General features: G+C 41.2%; 1 protein-coding gene across 1 annotated transcript in view; it reads right to left on the bottom strand.

Annotated features, from left to right (window-relative positions):
* Positions 1 to 4786: 4786 nt before the first annotated feature.
* TNS3 (tensin 3) overlaps positions 4787 to 22235 on the bottom strand; it is a 231977-nt gene continuing 214528 nt past the window's right edge. Inside the window, 6 exon segments of the mRNA XM_082308287.1 lie at positions 4787 to 11236; positions 12241 to 12267; positions 12390 to 12458; positions 13461 to 13629; positions 18032 to 18109; positions 19832 to 19909. Coding sequence (XP_082164413.1) covers positions 11092 to 11236; positions 12241 to 12267; positions 12390 to 12458; positions 13461 to 13629; positions 18032 to 18109; positions 19832 to 19909 — 566 coding nt within the window. The 3' untranslated portion in view covers positions 4787 to 11091.

Genomic DNA, 22235 nt, shown 5'->3' with positions numbered 1-22235 from the left:
TCGCTAGCTGGTCGAGGGAGGTGATTGTCCCACTCCACTCTGCACTGGTGCAACCTCATCTTGAGTGCTGTGTGCAGTTTTGGGCGCCACAGTATAAAAAGGATACGAAGCTACTAGAGAGTGTCTAGAGGAGAGCCACAAAGATGGTGAAGGGTTTAGAGGGGAAGCCATATGAGGAGCAGCTGAAGTCACTTGGTCTGTTCAGCCTGGAGAAGAGGAGACTGAGGGGAGACCTCATCATGGTCTACAGCTTCCTCACAGGGGGAAGAGGAGGGGCAGGTGCTGATCTCTTCTCCCTGGCAACCAGTGATAGAACCCAAGGGAATGGCAGGAAGACATGCCAGGGGCATTGTAGGTTGGACATTAGGAAAAGATTCTTCACCCAGAGGGTGGTGGAGCACTGGAACAGGCTCCCCCAGGAGGCAGTCATGGCACCAAGCCTGACAACATTCAAGAAGCAATTGGACAACGCCCTCAGACATATGGTATGATTTTTGGGGTTGTCCTATGCAGGGACAGGAGTTGGATTTCATGATCCTTGTGGGTCCCTTCCAACTCAGGATATTCTACGATTCTATGAATGAGCAGGTCCGGGGTCAGTTGCTCAGGGAACACCCCCTGTTCAGACAAGCCTCTACTTGTGCACGTGGATCCCTCCTCGCGTGTCCCACAGCTGCTTGCTACTGCTGCTGCTGGTGCTTCTCACACTGCTCCAGTGTCCATTGCAGATGATAGATAGTTATTAACTGAGAGCAGAATAACAGAGTAACAACTCCCTAGGAGCTGCTCAGGCATCCTCCTCTGTGGGCCTGTGCTACTGTGACCTGCATCACTACAGGTCTTTGGCTACCAGTTCACCCCACCAGTTGGCAATAGGTCAAATCAGGAGGAAACAATATGGCAAAAAAAAACCCAGCGCTTCTTCTATTGAGGTTTTTTTTGATTGTAAATATTTGACACGAGCATGCAAGAAGGGAATGCCTTGTTCACATGACCAGAAATCCCAGGGATAACTTGAAAGTCAGAGCCATCCCCCCAGACACTCTTCAGTCACACCCAGGTCCAGGGCAGAGTTTACAGAGATGTGAAGCAGAAATAAAAGCCAAGTTCCATTATGTAGTGTACATATCCTGTAAACAGCCCTATAAACAATGTTCCTGACTGTCACAATGTTATCAAAGGTCTCATGGCCTTGTGTTCCTATAAAGGTCCCAGAGTTGTCTAATTACAGGAGAACCTGAGCTATCAGTTTTAAAAATAAGCATGTTTCTAACCCTGAAGAACTCCTGAAGATCTAAAGCCAAAAAAACCAAACAACACAAAACAATTTTTGGGACATCCTCCTGATTTCTTGAGGCTTTGTAATTTTGCAGTTCTAAAGGTCAGCATTTTTTGCAACAACGAGTCTTTTATATTTTCCTTAATGACCTGTTCGTGTCTAGATCTTCCACTGTATTTTCAAAAGTATTTTCAATTTTTTCTTATGTCACTGCTATTATGTCTACCTAAATGTAGGGCAAATGCAAGTCTTAAGCCACCCATACTTTTACTAGAGTAGAAACAAGAACTAGCAATGTTGATGGTATTAATAAAAAAAAAAAAAGGTTAAATTCTTCCATTTCACCACAGGCCACTTTCCAAAAACCCCATGCCTAGTTCTGTAGCCTCCTCCTTTCCAAGGCTCAAGTTCACATGTTTTTCCACAGCATACAATACTGCTAGCTCCCTCTCTAGGCATGTCACCCTTTCTCTCTGAGCACAGCCAAAAGGACCTTGTGGATAGTGGCCAAGTTTCTACACGTGTTTAAGGGCACAAAGCCCCATACGCCCACACACTTCTTGACACTGTTGGTTGCAGCTTGGTTTAAAAGCACCATGCTCATGACTCCAGCAAGCCTTGGACATCCCTCCCTTGATGCCATCTAGCCTGAGTGAAGCTTTGAGCCATTGGTGGTGCCCAGACTCTCCTGTTTCTGTATCCTTTGGCTGGGGTGGGCACTCAGCCAGGGCATCCAATATTGATGCAGACCCTCGTCTTGGGAGAAACTTGGACCTCAACTGAAAGAGTGGACGTAGGGTGTGTTGATCATGGACACAATGCAGCAGCATTAGTGGTCTGGGCTACAACCTTTCTAGTGCCCCACTTCCACTGGTCTGACATGAATGCAGCAGGAAGCTCAAGTTTCTCGTCTCTCCTTTCTCTTTTTCCTTTTTGTCATGAAACAGCCTTTATTTTAGTGTCCTCCTGCATTGGTCAGGGAGCTCGTGTTCCTGCCCAACACTCATTGCAGCACAGCCCTTCTTAGCCAGCTCCAACCACCAGAGAATCCTGCTAGTCCTCACAAAGGGCAAAAAGCGGTAAATTCATTTTTCTGGGGCATATCCTGGAAATGTACCTGGAAATATTGGGCAAGCTGGATTTTTCAGAATGAAAGTTTTGATAAACTATTTCTCCTATTCTTGAGCCAAGTAGCACACACACACATTCACTCAGACTGTATGAGTGAAATTGGAGAGTGTTAAAACCATGCCTGCTTAAAAACTGGTTAAATCTCATCATCCTTAAACAGCTCTGCAATCTACCCAATATGTACAAACAGAGATAAAAACAGCTTCAGAGATACTAAAAGTCAGCCTCAACTACTGCCATTAAACATAGAAGGAATAGGTAAAGATAGGCCAAGGTCCTGACTTTTTAGATGCACACCCCTACGACTTTACTACCACCTCAGAAATCACATGAACAATTCATAAATTTAACATAGTATTAATGTTTACAGGCCCACTACTCAAGGCATTTGCAACAACATCTAGCATGGCCAGTTTATAGACATGAACATGAGACTGGATTTTTCCATGCAGGAATCTACAGTTTATACATGATTAATCATCTCCCCTGAAAAAAAAAAAATATCACCGAAGTCTTGTGAGACATTTTACATCATTGTTTCTCTTTTACAGTGATTCCAGCCATTTCAAACTCACATGGGATTTTTATCTCTCCAGTGCTTTCTAAAAATCTTACCTATTACATCTCAGCAACATATTGCTTTAGTCTGAAAGTACATACACACCTAGAGAACCTTACTGAGAACGCAGTCCTTACAAAAGGCCTTTGTGTAACTATGCACACAGGAAAATGTATACACAGACTGCATGTCACTGGGTGAACTGGACTGAGGTTCAGGCATGAACGTAAAGATATCCCAAGTCTAACAAATATATTGGAGGTAACAACAAGCAAAATTCTGAGCTCTTCAACGAGTTATTCTAACAAAATGAGGCATAGGAGTCCTAAGTTATCATGAAATGTGACTAAATATTACCATTGCAGAGCTACAAACCATGTTTGTTCTGCTTCTTCTGAGGAACAGATATGGGCGGTTCCAAGAAATAACCCAGAACAAATAAAATCAAATATCAAATCTGAATGTTCTGCAATTAACTAGACAATGTGAGATCAAATATATATTTGACAGGACCAAATTAATATCCACAAGTCTCAGTGCATGTATATACCATATGCTGTTGGTTTGTTACTACACCACCTTTGGGGACTTTTTAGGTAACTGTCTTCTGAGGAAACAGACTGGCACATTTTAAGCCAGATTTCCTCATACAAATCCTTTACAGATTCTTCTTTACAGATCCTTCTAAGTGCTATTTGCAAACGCCTGGCACTTGCTATGGAAAGAGACGAAGGTGGCCAGAAGCTGTTTGACGGCTCCCACGAGGATAATGACTTCATCTAGCAGTTACTTTCGGGGGTCGTCGTCCTTCTTTGTCACTTGGAGCAAAACATGCTTATATGTGAGGATATGGCTGTGAGTTTGCTATAGCACTCAGTTATTTGAATGCATTTTAACTATTTTCATATGCAGGGCGAAGTTTGTGTGCTGGGAAGCTTGCTGCTGAGGTCTGAGGGTCTCCTCTCATCACTTGCATGTCCTGGCTATAAGGAGCTATCATCCACTTCAATGGGAGTTTCACATTAGCTTGTGAATGAAAAGGCTGGAAACTAGAACTTTGATATACAAATCAACATAGTTTATTTTTACAGCTGGATTATTCTACTGCAGTAAACATAAGCACACAAATTTCCTGGACCGATTCCATCCGACATATTGATTCCCCATCCATAGTGCATTTCATCTAAGTTTGTTTGCCTGTATTTTCTTTCACACCTGCCATCTGCTTTACAAATAAATCACAACTTTATATAATACAGGTGGCAACAGGTGAAAGCCCAAAAGTCAGATTTAATTAGGCGGGATATGAATGCTGTAGATTAAAAAAAATATTTGAGGACAGTATGTACACAATACCAGAAAAAAGTCATTATTATGTAAAAAACGAATTTTGCTTTTTCAAGAACTCTTGAAACAACTCTTTACCAAAGACGTCAGAAGATTTTTACAATGATGAAAATGTACTTTAATGATTTTAAAGGCTTAGTTTTTTTAAAAGGTCATGCAGGAATTTGAGGTGAATCCATTTTTAAAGACTGCTTAGATTACTGGGAGGGCACAAGCAGTTGGTTGCAACCTGGAACAGTTTCCATATAACACTGCCAAAATTGCATACCTAAGAAGAAATCTTTATGGGGCAAAGCACCAGCTGTTTGTGGATCATAGAATCATAAACCATAGAATGGTTTGGGCTGGAAGGGACCTTAAAGATCATCTAGTTCCAACCCCCCTCCATGGGCAGGGAGACCTTACACTAGATCAGGTTGCTCAAAGCCCCGTCCAACCTGGCCTTGAACACTTCCAGGGATGGGGCATCCACACCTTCTCTGGGCAACCTGTTCAGTGCCTCACCACCCTTATCATAAAGAATTTCTTCCTTTTATCTAACCAAAATCTACCCTCTTTCAGTTTAAAACCATTGCCCCTCATCCTATCACTACACTCTCTGATAAAGACTCCTTCCCCATCTTTAAGTACTGGAAGGCTGCTACAATTTCTCCCCAGAGCCTTCTCTTCTCAAGGCTGAACAACCCCAACTCTCTTAGCCTGTCCTCATAGGGGAGGTGCTCCAGCCCCTTGATCATCTTCGTGGAGTCAGCATGGCTTCATCAAAGGGATGTCATCCTTGATCAACCTGATGACCTTCTGTGATGAAATGACTGGCTTGGTAGATTAGGGGAAAGCAGTGGATATTGTCTTCCTGGACTTCAGTATGGACTTCAGGCCATAGCCTTTGACACTGTCCCCCGTAACAGCCTCATAGACAAGCTGTTGATGCAGGGGCTAGATGACCAGATAGTGAGGTGGAATGAAAACTGGCTGAATAGCTGGGCCCTGAGAGTGCTGATCAGTAGTGCAAGGTCTAGCTGGAGACCGGTAACTAGTGGCGTACCCCAAGGGATCCATACCGGGTCCAGTCCTGTTTAACATCTTAATCAATGACCTGGATGATGGGGCAGAGCGTACCCTCAGCAAGTTTGCTGATGACACAGAACTGGGGGGAGTGGCTGATATAGGCCAGAGGGGGGTGCTGCCATCCAGCGTGACCTCCACAGGCTGGAGAAATGAAGTTCAGCAAGAAGTGCAAAGTCCTGCACCCGGTGAGGAACAACCCCACGCACCAGTATACGCTGGGGGCCACCCAACTGGAGAGCAGCTTGGCAGAAAAGGACCCAGGGGTCCTGGTAGACACCAAGTTGAACATGAGCCAGCAGTGTGCGCGTGCAGCAGAGGAGGCCGTCAGTACCCCTGAGCTGCATTAGACCAAGTATTGCCAGCAGGTTGAGGGAGGGGATCCTTGCCCTCTGCTCAGCAATGGTGGGGCCATGCCTGGAGTACTGTGTCCAGTTCTGGGCTCCCCAGTACAAGAGAGACATGGACACGCTGGAGAGAGTCCAGTGAAGGGCCACGAAGGTGATTAAGGGACTGGAGCATCTCTCCATTGAGGAAAGGCTGAGAGAGCTGGGACTGTTCAGCCTGGAGAAGAGAAGGCTCAGGGGGATCTCATCCAGGTCTATAAATACCTGAATGAAGGGTGCAAAGAGGATGGAGCCAGGCTCTTTTCAGTGGTGCTCAGTGACAGGACCAGAGGCAATGGGCACAAACTGAAACACGGGAGGTTCCCTCTGAACTTCAGGAAACACTTTTTTACAGTGATGGTGACCGAGCACTGGCACAGGTTGCCCAGGGAGATTGTGGAGTCTCCATCCCTGGAGATATTCAAAAGCCATCTGGGCATGGTGCTGAGCAACTGGCTCTAGATGTCACTGTTTGAACAGGGGAGTTGGACCAGATGACCTCCAGAAGTACCTTCCAACCTCATCCACTCTGTGATTCTGCAAATATTAAAACATTAGAATTGGTACAAACATTTGTGCTTTATGCAAGACACTAAATATCTCCAAAGGAAGGGAATAGTCCTGGTTTGATATCTCTCGCAGTGACATATAATGCAAATCCTTTCTCAGTTATTCAGCAAGATCCTTAAATTCCCCAATAGCTCCCCTTTGCCCTCTTGGTAGTCTGCCAGACTTGCTAAGTCTCCTGCAAGCTTCCTGTTTCTGACTTATGCTTTTGAGAACTTCTTTAGCTATTTGCCCTCATAATTTCCTTTGTGCACACTGCCTGATGTAGTTTACGCTACTGTAACCCTTGCACTAGGTGTCAGCAGCAGAAGCAAAGGAGGGGTTTACTCTGCCTATCTGGTGGGCCAAGTTTTCTTGTTCCAAGAGTTTTTTCTAATATAAATATTTAAAAAAATCACAAGCCAGCAGCTTGTGCACCTTCTAAAGAGTCTGGCTGTTCACTTCAGGGTCCCTCCACAGAAATTATTTAACTGACAAAGAGTAAAAAAGAACAGGCCTCTGCACCCTTTCAAAGACAAAAATGCAAGGGCTGAGTGCTGACTTCTTTAGCCTTGCCAAAGGAAAACGGAGGGACACAAGGGGGGTCAGATCTCTTGCTATAAATACCTCAGGGAGAAAACAAGTTACTCATACTAAGAGACAATGCTGGCATAAGAACAACTGCATATAAACGAGCTGTGAATACATTTAGGATGAATACTGAAAGCAGATTTTCATCCACTGGAGCAAAGAGACCCCAGAACAGCCTTCAAAGAGGAGCAATAGCAGCGCACATGCGCACAACAGCATGCGAGTTCAAGAACGGGACACCAGACTGACACAGAAGACCCATTTTACTGTTGCAACCTTGTCATCTGTTCCACATTATAATTAATTCCAATAAAAGATGAATACTTTTAATGAATAACTGTCACGTGTTACGCCCATGCACAAACCTCATGATGGCCTGTACTGATGAATGACAGTCAAGCACACTGAATGAAAAATTCCTGCCAGCCTATACCTCATAGAAAAGGCATCAGCATGACATACCAGAGTTTATCAGTCTCAGAAATAATCCCAATAAAGCATGTATATAACTCAACCTTCAATGTGTGGCTGACACACAGATTTTGTACTCGGAGAGCTATTTCAGCTAGGGGTTAGATTTCCCACCCCCCTCGTGCTCCTCTGGAAGTTTTTCCAATGTAGTCACTGTAGAGGCACAGTTAAATGGGTACAGACATCTCAGAAAGCGACATCATATATTCTTCCTTCTTACACTGAAGCATGCAATGCAGGCAAAAGGCACTTTTATACCATTATAACCGCAAATGAACTAGGAAAGTCATATGCTTCAACTAGACATGAACCACTAACACAGACTCATGTGAAGTCACGTTCTTGAAAGAAATCTTTAAGAAACAAAACTAAACCCCTGTTTCAGCACACAACCTATTCTTACTTCACCAAGGTTTTGTTCACTACCTGGTTTTCAATGCCAGAAGGTAACTTTCTTTCAGAACAGACTGCCCTGTAACATTGTGTTGTGAAATTTCACATTCATAATTTTATTATAATCTGAATAGAGGCAGTATCTGAAGAGCAGAGAAAATGACTATACAAAGAATTTATAGAACATTCATTTACATACTGGAGACCTTTTGATGCTTCTTTACAGTTTCAAGAAAAAGGCAAAAATTTTCACTAGTAGGTAAATCCAAGAAGGAAACATTAAATTTTTAATGATACTGTTGGATACATGGAAACCATTTAATTAAAAACATGGCTTTTAGCATTTTTGTAGTTTAACACTGTACGATTATAGTAGTACATTTACTAAGCAGGTTAATAGGTGTCTGGCTAAATACATGGGTCAACTTGCTGCCATCAGTTATGAAACTGCATATACACATCTAACAAAAACCTTGAAAGAAAGTGCTGTATTAACTATTTAGTCTTGTTATTTTCCATGAACATGTTTCGTGAATATCTTTCTACACACGCTACACAATGGTACATACTGAACTATTTTGCTTTGTGCATTTTTTAATTCATTAAAAAGCAGAAGCACGTGGCAATATACCATCCAAAGGAATGCATAATAGAAAACCTCCCTTAGAAACAGGGCAACTTCTTTTTTCCCCGCTTACCAAGTAGAGCTAAACTCCCAGGAAATACCACCAGGAGTGTCAGCATTCAATTCCTTATGCTCTTGAATTCAGCAGGCCTTGAGAAAGCACAAGAAAAAAAATAAGGCCCTGAATGGAAACATAATAATACATGGAGAAAAAAAAGACACTTTATTTTCAGCCCAAAGGCCAACACTTGGTGTCTAACAAGACACACTAAAATTTAAGTATCATCTACAGAAGTGAAAAAATATAGTAAAAAATTCCTCCTCATTTCAATGTTCACAACACATCAGATTTAAATCTAATTGAGACTTAAATCTAATTGAGATGTTAGCTGAAGAAATTCACTGGGCTCCAACTGGCTGTTGCCAGTTAGGCAACTGGGTTCTTGGTGCATCAAAAGAATATTAAAAGGGAACTTGTCCTCACATGTTTCCAAAAGATCAAAGCTCCTAAAAGTAAGAACTGCATTCTTTTTTGGATGGTACATAAACACCGTTTAAGTAGTATACCTCTGTGTCAGAAGAACAGAATTATTTGGTACAAATCAGAGGCACTTGCCCTTGTTGCTTCAACGGTAGCTACTACGCTTTGGATTGCTTCACCCTTCTACACACATCCAATGTCCACTGCTACTAAGGCACCACTTCCTGGTCCAAATACATTAAACTTCAAATCTTTCTTCTCTCTCCTCCTATTCCCCACCCCCTTCCTTTTAAGAAGTATAAAGTTATTTATACAAAATCCACAGTTACACAAATAATTTGTTAACACTTTGGCTATGGTCACTGCACAAGGTTTCCACGGTCCTAATACTTTAGGAAATACGAAGAGAGCTGTTAATAAAAAACAGATCGTAATTTATACAGGACAAACGTCGTTCAAATTGGTGGAAGCTTCTTACCATATAGCCCAACCAGAGTTTCCCATTCCATTTAACCATTATTTAGTAAAAGTGGGTAAGAGTATTAAATCCTTCAAGTGGGTACAGTTACTAGTTAATCCAGTGCCTCACGCACCAGCACGCCAAATTCAGCATGTCATTTTATTCCTCAGGTTATTAATATAATGTTGACAACACACATCAAAGAAATGGAGGCAATGAACCTTTACAGCACTGTCACACTGAAGCTGCTTTATTAACATCAGTTCTGATACGGGGGTCTAGTACTGCTCTTTTTGGAGTGAATGGGAATTACACAGTAGACCTCAGCGGCTTACTCTCCTCGCGAAGATTTCCACTGTAACCTACTGAATCAATTTTTTGTAAAGCTAACTAGCACTTTGTTATGCATTTAAAATAGTGATGTGTTTAGAAAGATACAGAGGGATGTACAAGCGTGATGGCTGTAGAAATCATGACATAAATGCTCTCAAGAAATGGGACAGAGTAACAAAATAAATTCCATTCCCTTTTGGATTTCCTGACTCAAGGAATTATTAAAAAAATTATAAACCAAAAATAGTTCCCACAGGTTAAAAAATAACAAAAAAATCCTCAAAACTCCAATAAAAAGGGGGCCAAAAGAATCCACAAATATAATTATGTATTAGGTAGGGGAACAAATGTTACTACCAAAACAGTATTGCAGAGACAGGAAATGGGAAGTATCTTGTCACTGTAAGACAAAAGTCAAAATATGAGACTCTATTGTCTATAGCAAGGCACAGGCTATACACACTTTTACTTAGGCTAAATAGCGCTACAGAGGCAAAGCTCAACAATGGTCTAGGACATATCAGGCTCTGAGATCTACTATAAATAATCTGGTACAGGTGAAAATATATAAATTATAAAATTCTCTTCTTTGCTCTTCCCGCAATTTTTATCCTGGAATTATTAAAATACAGAATCTTCCCTGCTTAGTTCTCTGTATAAAAAAATAGTAATACAAAAAAAGCCAATTGCAGGACAGATTTCCATGCAACTTTTTTATTCTGCCACCTCTCCCCTATTTAAAATTTTTCTAACTAAAACAGCCCAGCCTTGTTAACACTAAACACAGAGCAATCTCCCTGAATATTCCACGTTGCCACTCCTTTCTTATCAGAAATCAACTTGCCCCAACCTTCCCTTCACATACATCTTCCCCTTTCTCCATTCAGTTCCCATCACTGATCACATGAAGATGAAGGGAAAAGCAAATAGTCTTCCTCAGACCATCATCATTCGCTTAAGAGCATGTTTGTAAGGCCTATAGCTACCATTGATGCAACTATGGCAAGTGTCTTTGTGGAGGTTATACAAAACATTTTCTGCACAAAAAAGCAGCACAGCCTAGTGAGTATTTCTGCTCCAATAGATGATGAGAAACAGCATGTTAAAATGCATTAGAAACCCTTCAGGAGAAAAGTTTTTCATTTATGCTTCATTCAGGCATGGGCTACACAGGTTCGGGTGGCACCCAGCTTCTTTTGTTTTGTCCTTTGATATAAAAACAAAGGAATAATGCTTTGTTAAGTCAGAGGCATCTTCAAAGAAAAGGCTGAACTCTTGCCAATACAATGCAGATAGACTGTCCTCTGCTTTCCTTCTTGGGAATGACAAGGTTCAGACATTCCTGCTGAATAGGCTTTCTCCCTCTCACAGTGCTTTCCTTCAGTGAAGTCAGTGAAGAGCTCTGAGTCAAGGATGGAAAGGCATCAGATCTTCTTCTGGGATCCGATCATGACCTTTGATACAAAGTTCACAATGGCGCTGGCAGGTTGCTCTGGATCATGCTCTGCAAATAGGTGGCATATGTTGTCTGTCGCACTGCCTTGCTTCCTGGCGACGAACCCAAATACTCTGCAAGGGCAACAATCACAGAATATCAGAGAACAGACAGACAGGCATTGGCCTCGTCTCATAAGGCAAAAAAGATACTGCAGAAATCAAAAGCACAAATCAGACTTCATCTGTTCTGATGGACAAGGTCCTGTGTGACTGCTAAACACAGTGGTCCAGATGCAGCCAACTCAGGGGCTCCTGAATGGCTCAGGATGGCCAGAATCAGGGAAGGAGACTGTCCCCTTCCTTCTCCTCTGTCTATATTGCATCCTGTACTGTTTGCTGTCAGAGACATGCTGCTGACCCTGGGGATATATTTCATCTGATTCAATACTGCTGTTCTCTTACCTACCTTGGGGGCTGTGTGGTGCGGTGTGTCAGGAATTGCCTAAAGAGGTTTTGAGGGCCACACATCTCAGTAGACCGAGTACTGGAAATAGGACTGACACCATCTATTTCTGTTCCTTTCCAGAAACCAGTGCCTGAGCTCTCTCTGTTTAGGTTTTCTCTTTTGGTAAAAGGGGGACGATGACGTTTGCCTTCAACAGAAAACACTTTGCAATCCACTGGTAATTATATATTTATGCCACACATTAGCATTACTAGGAGTGTTTTCATCTATGTGCCATGTGTGGGATTTTTTTTTTTTTTAAAGCCATCAGTCTAAGTGAGACAAGTAAGCTTGTGTTAGTGTTGCTGGACAAGTGGAACACAAAACTGAGTACCAAACGGCTCTGTTTTCATTTCTGAAACTTTAGTCAAATCACAGTCCTACGACATAAATAAACCACACTAGCTCTGTATCCAGACATCCCACCATCACATAAGTAGGCCCTGACTTGCAGAGGTGCAGATGAAGTAACTAAAGTCCACTACAGTGGGCAGAGAGACTTTTGTCTCTGAACAGCTGCTTTCCTTTCTACATCCCTGGCAAAGATAATTTAGAACACTAAGAAACTGATCACTGTAATGATATTCCTAAAACATTCAGTTAAAAGAGACTCAGACAGGTGTCCACTTACTTTGCAGAAAGGCCATCTTTCATCCATCTTGTCCATTAAGAAAGCAGTAGGAAAAAAAGAAATGGAGAAATAAAAATGAAACCTATGTTAGTTTTTTTTTTTAGATCAATAATACAAACATATTAAAAAATACTGCCTGTCTTCCTTACTTTCTGTCCTGTGGATCCAAAGCACAGAAAATAACAGTGTTGACTGGATAATGTCGCCGAAAAAAGAGTCTGGATAGGAAGAAATAAAACAAATTTTAGGAGTAGTTAAGATGCTTAAAATTTTAAGCAATAAACAGATCTGAAAAATAAATTATATTTAATCTAAATTTAACAATTATGGTATATTCTTTTTGCTATCTCTGAGTGACTTGAAAGTCACCTGAACTGCTCCAACGAAATAAATCCATATTTAGATTAGTAACAAGTTTTTGAACCAAAAGAAAACTGACCCTCAAGCTAAGAAAAAGAAGTAGAAGTATGAAATGCATTTTTTCTAAAAACTGGCCATTTAGATATTATGTCAGTGGGAAATACAACTTCTTGGAATTTGTGAATAATTTCATTGTATTAAGTTTCAAAATATGAACACTCTTAGGCATTATAATTTAAGGTTCTGTCCTTGATCTGCTATAAACACTTGCAGACCCCATGGAATTAAGAAGTTTTGGGTTTTTTTTTTTTAACCCCTTAATGAATTCCTGTTGTCCCTCCTTTGTTATTGTCAGTTTTCAGATCTAAAGACTTTGTGGAAGCCTTAATAGCATTCAGTACAAAGTAAATATAAATTAACTTTTTATCATAGTATTTTACAGCAATCCAAAGCACTATTTCAAATACTGGAGTTACACAGTGCCTGCTTAGGCCAACTCTGTTCAGTGATACTGGTGAAAGATACTGTGAAGATAAATTATTTCACTGAATAGGTTGAATATCAAATGCTGGCAAAGCCATTACTTTCTCTTTTAAAAAGAAATAACAACAAAGAAAAAAATGCCATGGCAAAGTGACCTTCCAGAGGTAAAAGCTGCCATGCGGAAGTAATGTTCATAGCTTAAAACATTCATTATCCAGTACTACAGACAGCTGACACTGTCACTGTCATTCTTTAGACAATCCTATTATCCTCTGACACAAAGACTGCAGAAAATAACTAGGAAAATCAAATCAACAGCAGCCAACACTTGTTGGGGACAAGGCTGGATATTCTCTTCCCACCTCTCTTTTGCTTACTTTCTTTGATTATCTGTCAATGTGATTCCCTGCGCAGACACCTTGAAATGGACAACGGTTGAGATGGGAGAAGGATCTTGCATCAATGTCAGGCTTAAGGCTTTCTGTACTGCCTGGTAGCCCGTGAGGGACTCCATCTCCACTGAATTCAGGTACCAAACGTTACACGCTGTAATGAAAGAGGGGAAAGACTCTGAGAGGTCATTACCCAACAGCAAGCAAACAGGTGTCTTCTGAACAACACCAAACAAAACATAAATTCTCCAACTTCCCTTCCACCACAGGGAAGACTGGCAGCAAACTACCAAACCTTCTACATGTGCCTCACCTTGTCCCACTGTTGCTTCATAGTTCAAGACTATAATTTTGGAGGTCATAGGCCTTTTGCTGTCCCTTTGGTTTTTAATACCTTTATATTTAAGCCAATGACTGTATTTATCTATTACCCACAAATCCTGAAATTTAAATAAATACAAGACAGCAGCAGAGAGAGAGAGGCCACTCATAGGTACAACTACAGCAAAGGCATTCCTGAGGGGCAAGAATGGGAATATTTTGCTTTTAAGTTCAATTACAGCAGCCAATAAGAAAATACACACTTTAGCGGCATACATTCATGTGTTTTACACTTTAAAATGGTATTTAAACTATTTTCAAAGGAAACCATTCACTTGTTTGGCAAGACAAGAATGTTTTCACCCCACAAAGAATTGAGGGTTGCTGCAAAGCTCACTTCTCATTAATTCCATGGTGTTTTGTATGTTTAGCGATTTTAGGGCAAACAAAACAACTTCCACATTGAGAAAAATTACCAACTTACGTATTTTTAGGTCTATTCTTTACCTCAGGATGCACTTATTTTTAAAAGCCCTATTCCTCTCCTAGAGATATTAGTAACTTCTTAAGTATCTCTATAAAATAGAAGCTCATTGGTTTCTAAGGCTACCGAACAGTTAATTTTTTTAGCTGGTCTCATATCAAACCTGCAGTGAGCACTAGGAAAAGAAGTACTAATATTATATAGCATTATATAGTAGTACTACAGTACTGTATAATACCGCATAGTACTATATGGTAGCAGTGCCATATAACATTATAAAGTATTAAGTATTATTATTGTATAGTATTAATAGACTTATTCACATGCTTAAATATTTTGGGACTGTGTATAAAGTCAAATTTACAAGCAGATTAAGAACATTTTTTAAATTGAAAAGACCTCTTAGTCTCATTCTACAGCAAAAGCAAGAAAGATTAAACACATCCGTAGCTAAACAGTGGTACCAACAGACTTTGTGTTTTGGTAAAAACCTTTGTGTAGGTATCCAGGACAGAATTTACAGCTCTGGCAGCTGACACATGCAAATTACCATGCTAGTATTTCATTTGTTTAGCAGTTTAGCTTGGCTTGCCAACCTTACTAAGAAAGCAAAGATGAAATAAAATCTAATAGCTTCGCTTTTCACATGGCTATTCTGTAATCTGACTAAAGCCTTCTCCTATGACTATCTACAAAAAATACACAGCTAGACACTGGCACTTTCAAAAGAACCAAGCAATTGTACAGTTAAAGACTGCATAAGCATAAGTTTGATTCCAGCATGATGATCAGGCCAATAACTTCAAGCTCTGGAGTCTGTCAGTGAAAGAAGGGATCCAGAGATCTGATTTATTTGATGTGTAAGTGTAAAATTTCCCAAATGTATTTGCGCATTGGTGTCATAGTTTTGATAACCCTTGTTTGAATCAATTACTATACAATTCATGCATAGAGGGGTTTAAGACAATGAATGGCAAGTTCAACAAGGTGTTCCTCGCTCAACAGGCTTCTGTCATGTCCATCCAAATTGTAAATAACATTCCAAACGGTAAGCCCTCCTCTTCTGACATCATTACTGTGTATGTTTTGTACAGATCTAAAGCTCTTCATTATCCTGTGAGCCTTTCCCACCACAGGAAACTTGCCTTGTTTCACAGTCACACTCCTCACCACTTCCAAGACCCAGATGAAGGGTTTCCCTTCCTTGTCTGCCACACATTGCACCGGTGTCAGTAGACTGTGTGCAGGTCTTGTTTTTAAATGAAAGAGCCAAGCATTTTGTCTAGATTGCCCTCAATGTGATAGTTCAAAAGCAATCACCAAATACAGTAGATTCCTTTACTTCTATAGCACAAAAAATAATAAATGGACCCTTTTGTTGGCAAGGGCAAAAATGTCAGCTTAAAAAGGAGATTACAGGAAAGGAAAGGTAATGAGAAAGGCTGAAAGATTTCTCCTTTAAGAACATTATGCATGGTCTGATGGGATATTGAATGAGAGTAATCCCACAGAAACCATGTTCAAGGCTAGAGCAAAAGGAAGACATCTGTCTTTCGTGCAATGCAGCTGTCCTGCAATGCTGCTGCTCTCGTCTTCCACAGGTGGCATTTTGTAGTCACATCTGACCTACCACCAACAGCTACACAATGTGGCCATTTCGAGTAACTCCTGCTGCTTTTAGACTGGGAATGTGCTTTGTTCAGAATGCTAAGTCCCTTGACTGTATTAATGGAAACAGATATGAGGGACTGGGATTTATTTGGGGCAGAAAATTCTGCTGCCAAACAGGAAGGTTAATAAAGCAAGGTCTGTTCTAGGGAAAAGGCGCTTATCTGTATAGTTTCTAGTCTTCAATTGTCACTCTCTAGGAAGCAAAGGATTTCTGGTCAGCTTCTGCATTTAGATAATGACTGGAAATGCTCATTAGGTTTTTCAGATAGCTACAAAAAACGATCATTCTAGGAAAACACATCTTCATTTTTTTGCTTGTGGAGTGGGAGAAGGGTGGGGTAAAGTAGTAGGGCAGGGAGAAAGTGCATCTGCTTTGACTAAACTGCAGGTGCTCACACAAGCTCAGATAGTTGGAAAAGAAACAATTTACATGTTTCAGGTCTGCACTTCAGTGTTGAACTCCACAACCTGAATGTCTCTTATGACTGGAGAGGGACCTCTGAAACATGGAAAATCAGGGGGAAATTATGTATCAAGGCAAAAAACCCTCTGAGAATCTCTCCTAGCTAATTTATCTATTCTGGTTCCAAACCCTTGTTTAAAAACAAGAACAACAACAACAACAAAACAAGGAAAAAATAAATGTACTAAGTTCCCCAAATGATCCACAATGTGACAGCCCCCATAAGAAGTTATGTGACTACTGCCCCAACTGAAGTAAGAATTATTTCTCTTTCTTTGAAAAGCACTGCCCAAGCAAGGAGAAACCAACATTTCTCAAAAGACAACACATGCCCCTTTTGTTGGGTTTTCAAGAGGGAAAGTTCTACAAAAATTCATTCTCCTTGTTTTTTTCCCCATTGGCCACAACAAACACCACCAGCACTGGCAAACAGAAAGGCCAACACGTGCTCACTCCTGGCACAGCCTCGCAAAGGCTTGCCATTGCCTCAGCCACACATTCCTGCTTGATTACAGCACTCAAAGTGGTACTTAAAAATCTGAAGTCAAAGCAGATTGCTGCACAAGCAAGAAGCAACACTCTCTCTCCAGAGCTACTCAGCTTGGCAACTGCCCCCTTCAGAAGGGCCCTAAAATGGGTGAGGGCAATGAGGCAGCATTCTTATAAAAGCATGCTTGGCCACACTACTTTGCTTGTGGCTCCAGTGGTAGGCTAAACTCAAAGGAGAGTGGCAAATGTAGTGTATTCTCCTGCTCTAATGGGACTAATCGAGTAGACAGATAGATCCCGGGGAGAATTCATAGCAGCCCAAAAACCAGGGACCATGGCAGGGTGTGGACAGGATCCCCTGGGCACGCCCACTGTACAGGGGAATAACACAGTGGCTGCATTTCTACTAAGGACAGCCTTAAGATCACGAAGGGGTACTCAGAGCACCATGTCCAATAATGGTGGGTCAGGACGTCACCACACACCACACACAGGGTTCTTCTGTCACATCAATAAGCTCATGGTAAGACAACTTAACTTGCCAGAATGGGTGCTGCAGTGTGGATGACAATCCATAAAACAGCATTCAATGGAAAAGACACTGGACATTTCCTAACAACATGTAGCATCAAGTGAAGCAGAGGGCAATGCTTTTTAATATTTTTTTTCAGACTGATGAGATCGTAAGCATTTTCCAGTGGTACTGTTGACCCCTATGCTGAGAATTTATCCCTACTAAACACTTTTCTTAGTTGCCTTTTGCAGACCTCAGACATAGTTCATGAACCTCTGCAACCACAGGCTGAAAATACGTTCTCCAAGTTCATCAGTTATGAAAGCAACGTCACTGCTTAAAAATTGCTGTGCTTGAACCAATCTATGTGTACCTCATATTGTCACGGGAAACACGACTGAAAAGCAAACACAGGGTTGTAGAACTTAAGAGCTGCTTGCAGAACACAGAAAGAACTGGGTACATATCCTCACAGTGCCCTTTACACTTCTACACAGCACTCTAAATTTAACTGCTCCCTTTAAACATCCTTCAGTCCAGTCTAAGCTTCAGCTTTTCCCAGCCTGTAAGATACATTTGGTGACAGTCAAATGCAAGGAAAAAGTTTAACAGACCTGCACCCTGTTTGAGAAGCTCCGCTGCCGAGTTTGCAGCAGTTTGTGGAGAAGTTTCTGCTATCTCCTCCAAGGGATCTGCAAACAGAAAACACTGTCCATGTCTTGTTTGGACTTGAATCCACAAAATCAATGCACATGGTTAAGTATGAGTTTAGCTTTTCTAACTGTGATCTCATCTACTGGACAACTCCTGGCCAGAAACATGAAAACAGTCTTGTATCTGCAACTATAATCATTCATGTGGTGTTTGTGCTGCATCAGTTTTTTAGCCTCCAGTGCTGCAGGAGGGATGCTCAACCTTTATTTCCTGACAGTAGAAGACTAACTACATAGCATAGGCTGCAGGGACACACATGATGTCACATTAAACCAAACACTAATAGCTATATTCCCTCATTACAACCTCGACATTTTTAAAATAGTGCCATTTTAATTATCTCATTTAATTTGTATAATTTACACTAATGTAGGCACAAAGACTTTGTGTTTCTATGACAAAATCAATTAATTGTATTTTGATTCAGCAGATGACAAGATAATCCTTCTTTCTTCATACTTACATAGAAAACAAACATCTGAACTATTAAGACAGCAGTGGAATGTCTGCCTCCCAATCTTCTGTTAAAATTAGTAAGAAAACTGTTCATCAGTATGTTATTTCAGTTATATAAATGCATGTAAAAAAGTCTCACTTACTGATGTATTTAACATGATGCACGCTGTCTTTGAATACATTTAAATGAGGAAGAGAGCAGTAATCTGGTGTGTGACACTATTCACATGTTTAGACTTATCCATATGCTTTAAATACTCCACGTACTGTGTCCAGAATCATTAACCACAGAAGATCATCTTAAAACATGTGATCATATCGGATTAAAAAAATAAATCCAAAATAAAATTTCACTGTGGTATGTTTATTCAGGACAAGACAAATGTTTCAGTCATGCACCTCTGCCAGAACGGAAGGAGCTTTCCATTTTAGGTGGCGAGGATAAGGAGAACAAGCCCACCTACCACACTGGTTTGCCATATAAAGAGATCTCTGGTCACATCTACCATAGCATGTTTTTGTGCTAAAACGGTTTCATTAATGTATTTGCATAATTCAAATGCTATGTTTGAACACTGACATATGGCCTTTAACAAAAGCTTAGAGTTCAGTAGAAAACCACAAGAATGTTTAACATTTCAATAATACATCTGGTGTTAACTTCATGTGGGAGAGTAACAGACAACTGAATTATGGGGCAAGCATAGCTACATTTTGCTGTTGTCTTAGAGTGGTTTATGAAATCACCATAACCAAAATTAGAATTACAGTCCCATGATGCAACACAGGCTTTTTGATCATTTACTTAAACAATATTTGGACCTGTGTAAGCTGCTGCTTCCTTCTTGCCAGTGTCGCACTCAGGGCACCTTCTGTTCTTTACTTACTTGCCTTCCCTAAAGCCCTTGTGCCACCCAGACCTCAACGAGTGGTTACATCCAAACATACATGGGTATAATTTCATGTCTGAGAAGCACATTTGCCTTACTACATGCTAGGTTACTCTGCGGATTTCCATGACGCATATATGTTTATGACTGGAACATCACAGTACTAGTCTGCTCGCAACTACAGCTTGGGTAAGAGCTGTCAGCAGTACTGAAGAACCACTTTTAAAACACAGCTTCCTTCCCTGTGCATTCTTGCCTAGACCTTGACTTGTGACATGTTCACCTGCCTTCAGAACTGGCACTTTGAAGCAGAGCTTGGCTGGGTATCTCTCTTCTGTACTTTAACAACCATACCTCTGTCTGGGATGAGGAGCTTGCAGGGCAATGCCAGTGGAGTGATGGAATGCTGATACACCAGAGCTGTCAAACTCCCTGTGGTCAGAAGAGTAACAAGACATGTACAGTTAACTTGGTGGACAACAAGAATGCTTAACAGTTATGTTGGCTCTCAAGTATTTTATAGACCAAGGAGCCTCCCACCGCTGCCCTTTAAAAAAAAATTCTCTTGGCACCTAAGCCAAGACCTTCTTCGGTCAACTTCAGTGTGTTTGTGTTTCCCAAGACTGTACCAGTTGGATGTACTTGAACTCATTAATCACAATCATAAGCTCCCTTTCCCTGCTTAAACACACTGCTTAAATCCTAACCTAAATGGCTTTGCTTCAAATGCAGAAAGCACAAAAACGACAAAAACAGTAACACATAGAAGTCAGTAAATTCTTTTCGATGCTCTTAACTTCTGCTACATTAAACGTAGTAAAATCTTATGAAGATGGTAAGAGCACAAGGGGTCAATGCTATGTGATGAAGCAGAGAAGAGCGAGGAGTTCTGTCTTCTAGCCACCTAGTCTCCACTGTCTAGTGCTTTGTCTACATGCACCTCTATTTAGTGCTTCTGAAAGTATAAAAGATGATCTAGATAAAACCTCCTCCATTCAATGCAGCAGTGATGTACACAGCATTCTCTATTAAATTATTCTTCTTTTCTATTCAGTCAGTTTTGTCACTTGGACTTGGCTTAATTAAAATAATTAAACATTAGTCATCTTTGACATTAGCATGTGAGACTATAAGGAGTGAGAGGAAGGCATAATATTCATCAGTCTGTTTGCACAAAAAGCCATCCTTTGATCCCATTTATTAACATACATTGAACATTATAATCACGCACTTGAGAAAAATCACAGTTCAACCAAAAACCACCTCATTTTCACAGCCCATCAAAAATTTCTCTGAAATGGAAAGATGACCCAATTCTGCAAGGGTCTTAGAGAAATGCAAAGACCAATTGATACCATTAGTCCTTCCTTGTCTTATCCATACAAGTACGTGATAGCGCCTGCCCACCTACTTTGTGAAGCAGTTTTGAGGCTGTATACATTGGTTAGATTAGGAGATGCTCAAACTAAACGATCAGTAGGGCTACATATGTGCCATAAATAAGTACTTCAAGAACAAGGTAGGACTGGGCTAAAAATTCTGATTTGAAATAAGTCTTATGCCAAACACTGACAAAATTCAATCCACCTTTACCTCAAATAGGATGTATCATTTTACACTTGTTCATTTTATGGTAGATGACCCTTTCATGGGTGTATTGCGTGTACATGATGAGGCTGGTAGCAGGGGGTGGGAAGGCTACAGAGTGACCTCTGTGGGAAGAAGCCAGGGGCTGCCCCATGCCAGACAAAGCCAGCTCCAGCAGACCCACTGCAGGGCACTGCTGAGCCACGGGTGGAATGCCTCTGGGATGCCTCTGGGAAAGTGTATCTAAGAAAGGGCAGAAAAGGCTGCAGAGACAAGAAGGGAGCAAAAAGGGTGAGACACAACAGAGGGAACAACACAGTCAGAGGAGGAGGAGGAGGAGAAGGAGGTGCTCCAGGCACCCAAGCTGACATCCCCCACCCTGCAGCCCATGGAGGACCTCACTGGAGCAGATGGACAATTCCTGATGGAACTGTAGCCCACGGAGAACACGTGCTGGAGCAGATTTTTTTCCTGAAGACTGGCAGCCCATGGGAAAGCCCACACCTCAGCAGGGAAAAAGTGGGAGAAGGATGGAGCAGCAGAGAGGAACCGTAATGACCATATGGCCCCCCCCATCCCCTCCTGCACTGCCTGCAGTGGGGGTGAGGAGTCTGGGAGGAAGAAGTGAAGTTGAGCTTGGGAAAGGGGAAGGAAAACTGTTATTTTAATGTTTGTCTTTGTTTCTTACTACCCAAATATTGATTTTAATTGGCAAAAAATTAAATTAATTTTCCCCAAGTTGAGTCTCTTTTGCCCATGGTTGTAACCAGTTAGCAACCTCCCTCTCTTTATCTCAACCCATGAGCTTTCTCATCCTTTTTTCCCCTCCTGCCCCACTGAGGAAGGCAAATGAGTGAGCAGCCAGGTAGGTGTTTGGCTGTTTGCCACAACAGGTAACGAGTTTTCATCATATTCCATTAGGTAGGCTGATGCAGCATACTCTGTGAATGTCGCATTCTGATGTCATTTTAGGCAGGTAGTATACAGTATAAATACAGCACAGGACAAAATAAGGCAAGGGTCCTGAATCAATAAGGCCTGTAACAGTCATGTAGCTCAGCTGTCTGCAGTGGCATTGGTAGTGGTAGACAAGCTTGACCATTTGAAGCTTGGTCATGTGCATCTGTACTAGAGTGCCCTGCACATATACTTAAGGTCAATGTGTAAAAGG

The sequence above is a fragment of the Platalea leucorodia genome (assembly GCF_965183815.1).
Source record: "Platalea leucorodia genome assembly, chromosome: 1".
NCBI lineage: Eukaryota > Metazoa > Chordata > Aves > Pelecaniformes > Threskiornithidae > Platalea > Platalea leucorodia.
Note: the sequence above shows the minus strand (reverse complement) of the source record. Positions and strands in the feature narration are given on the sequence as shown.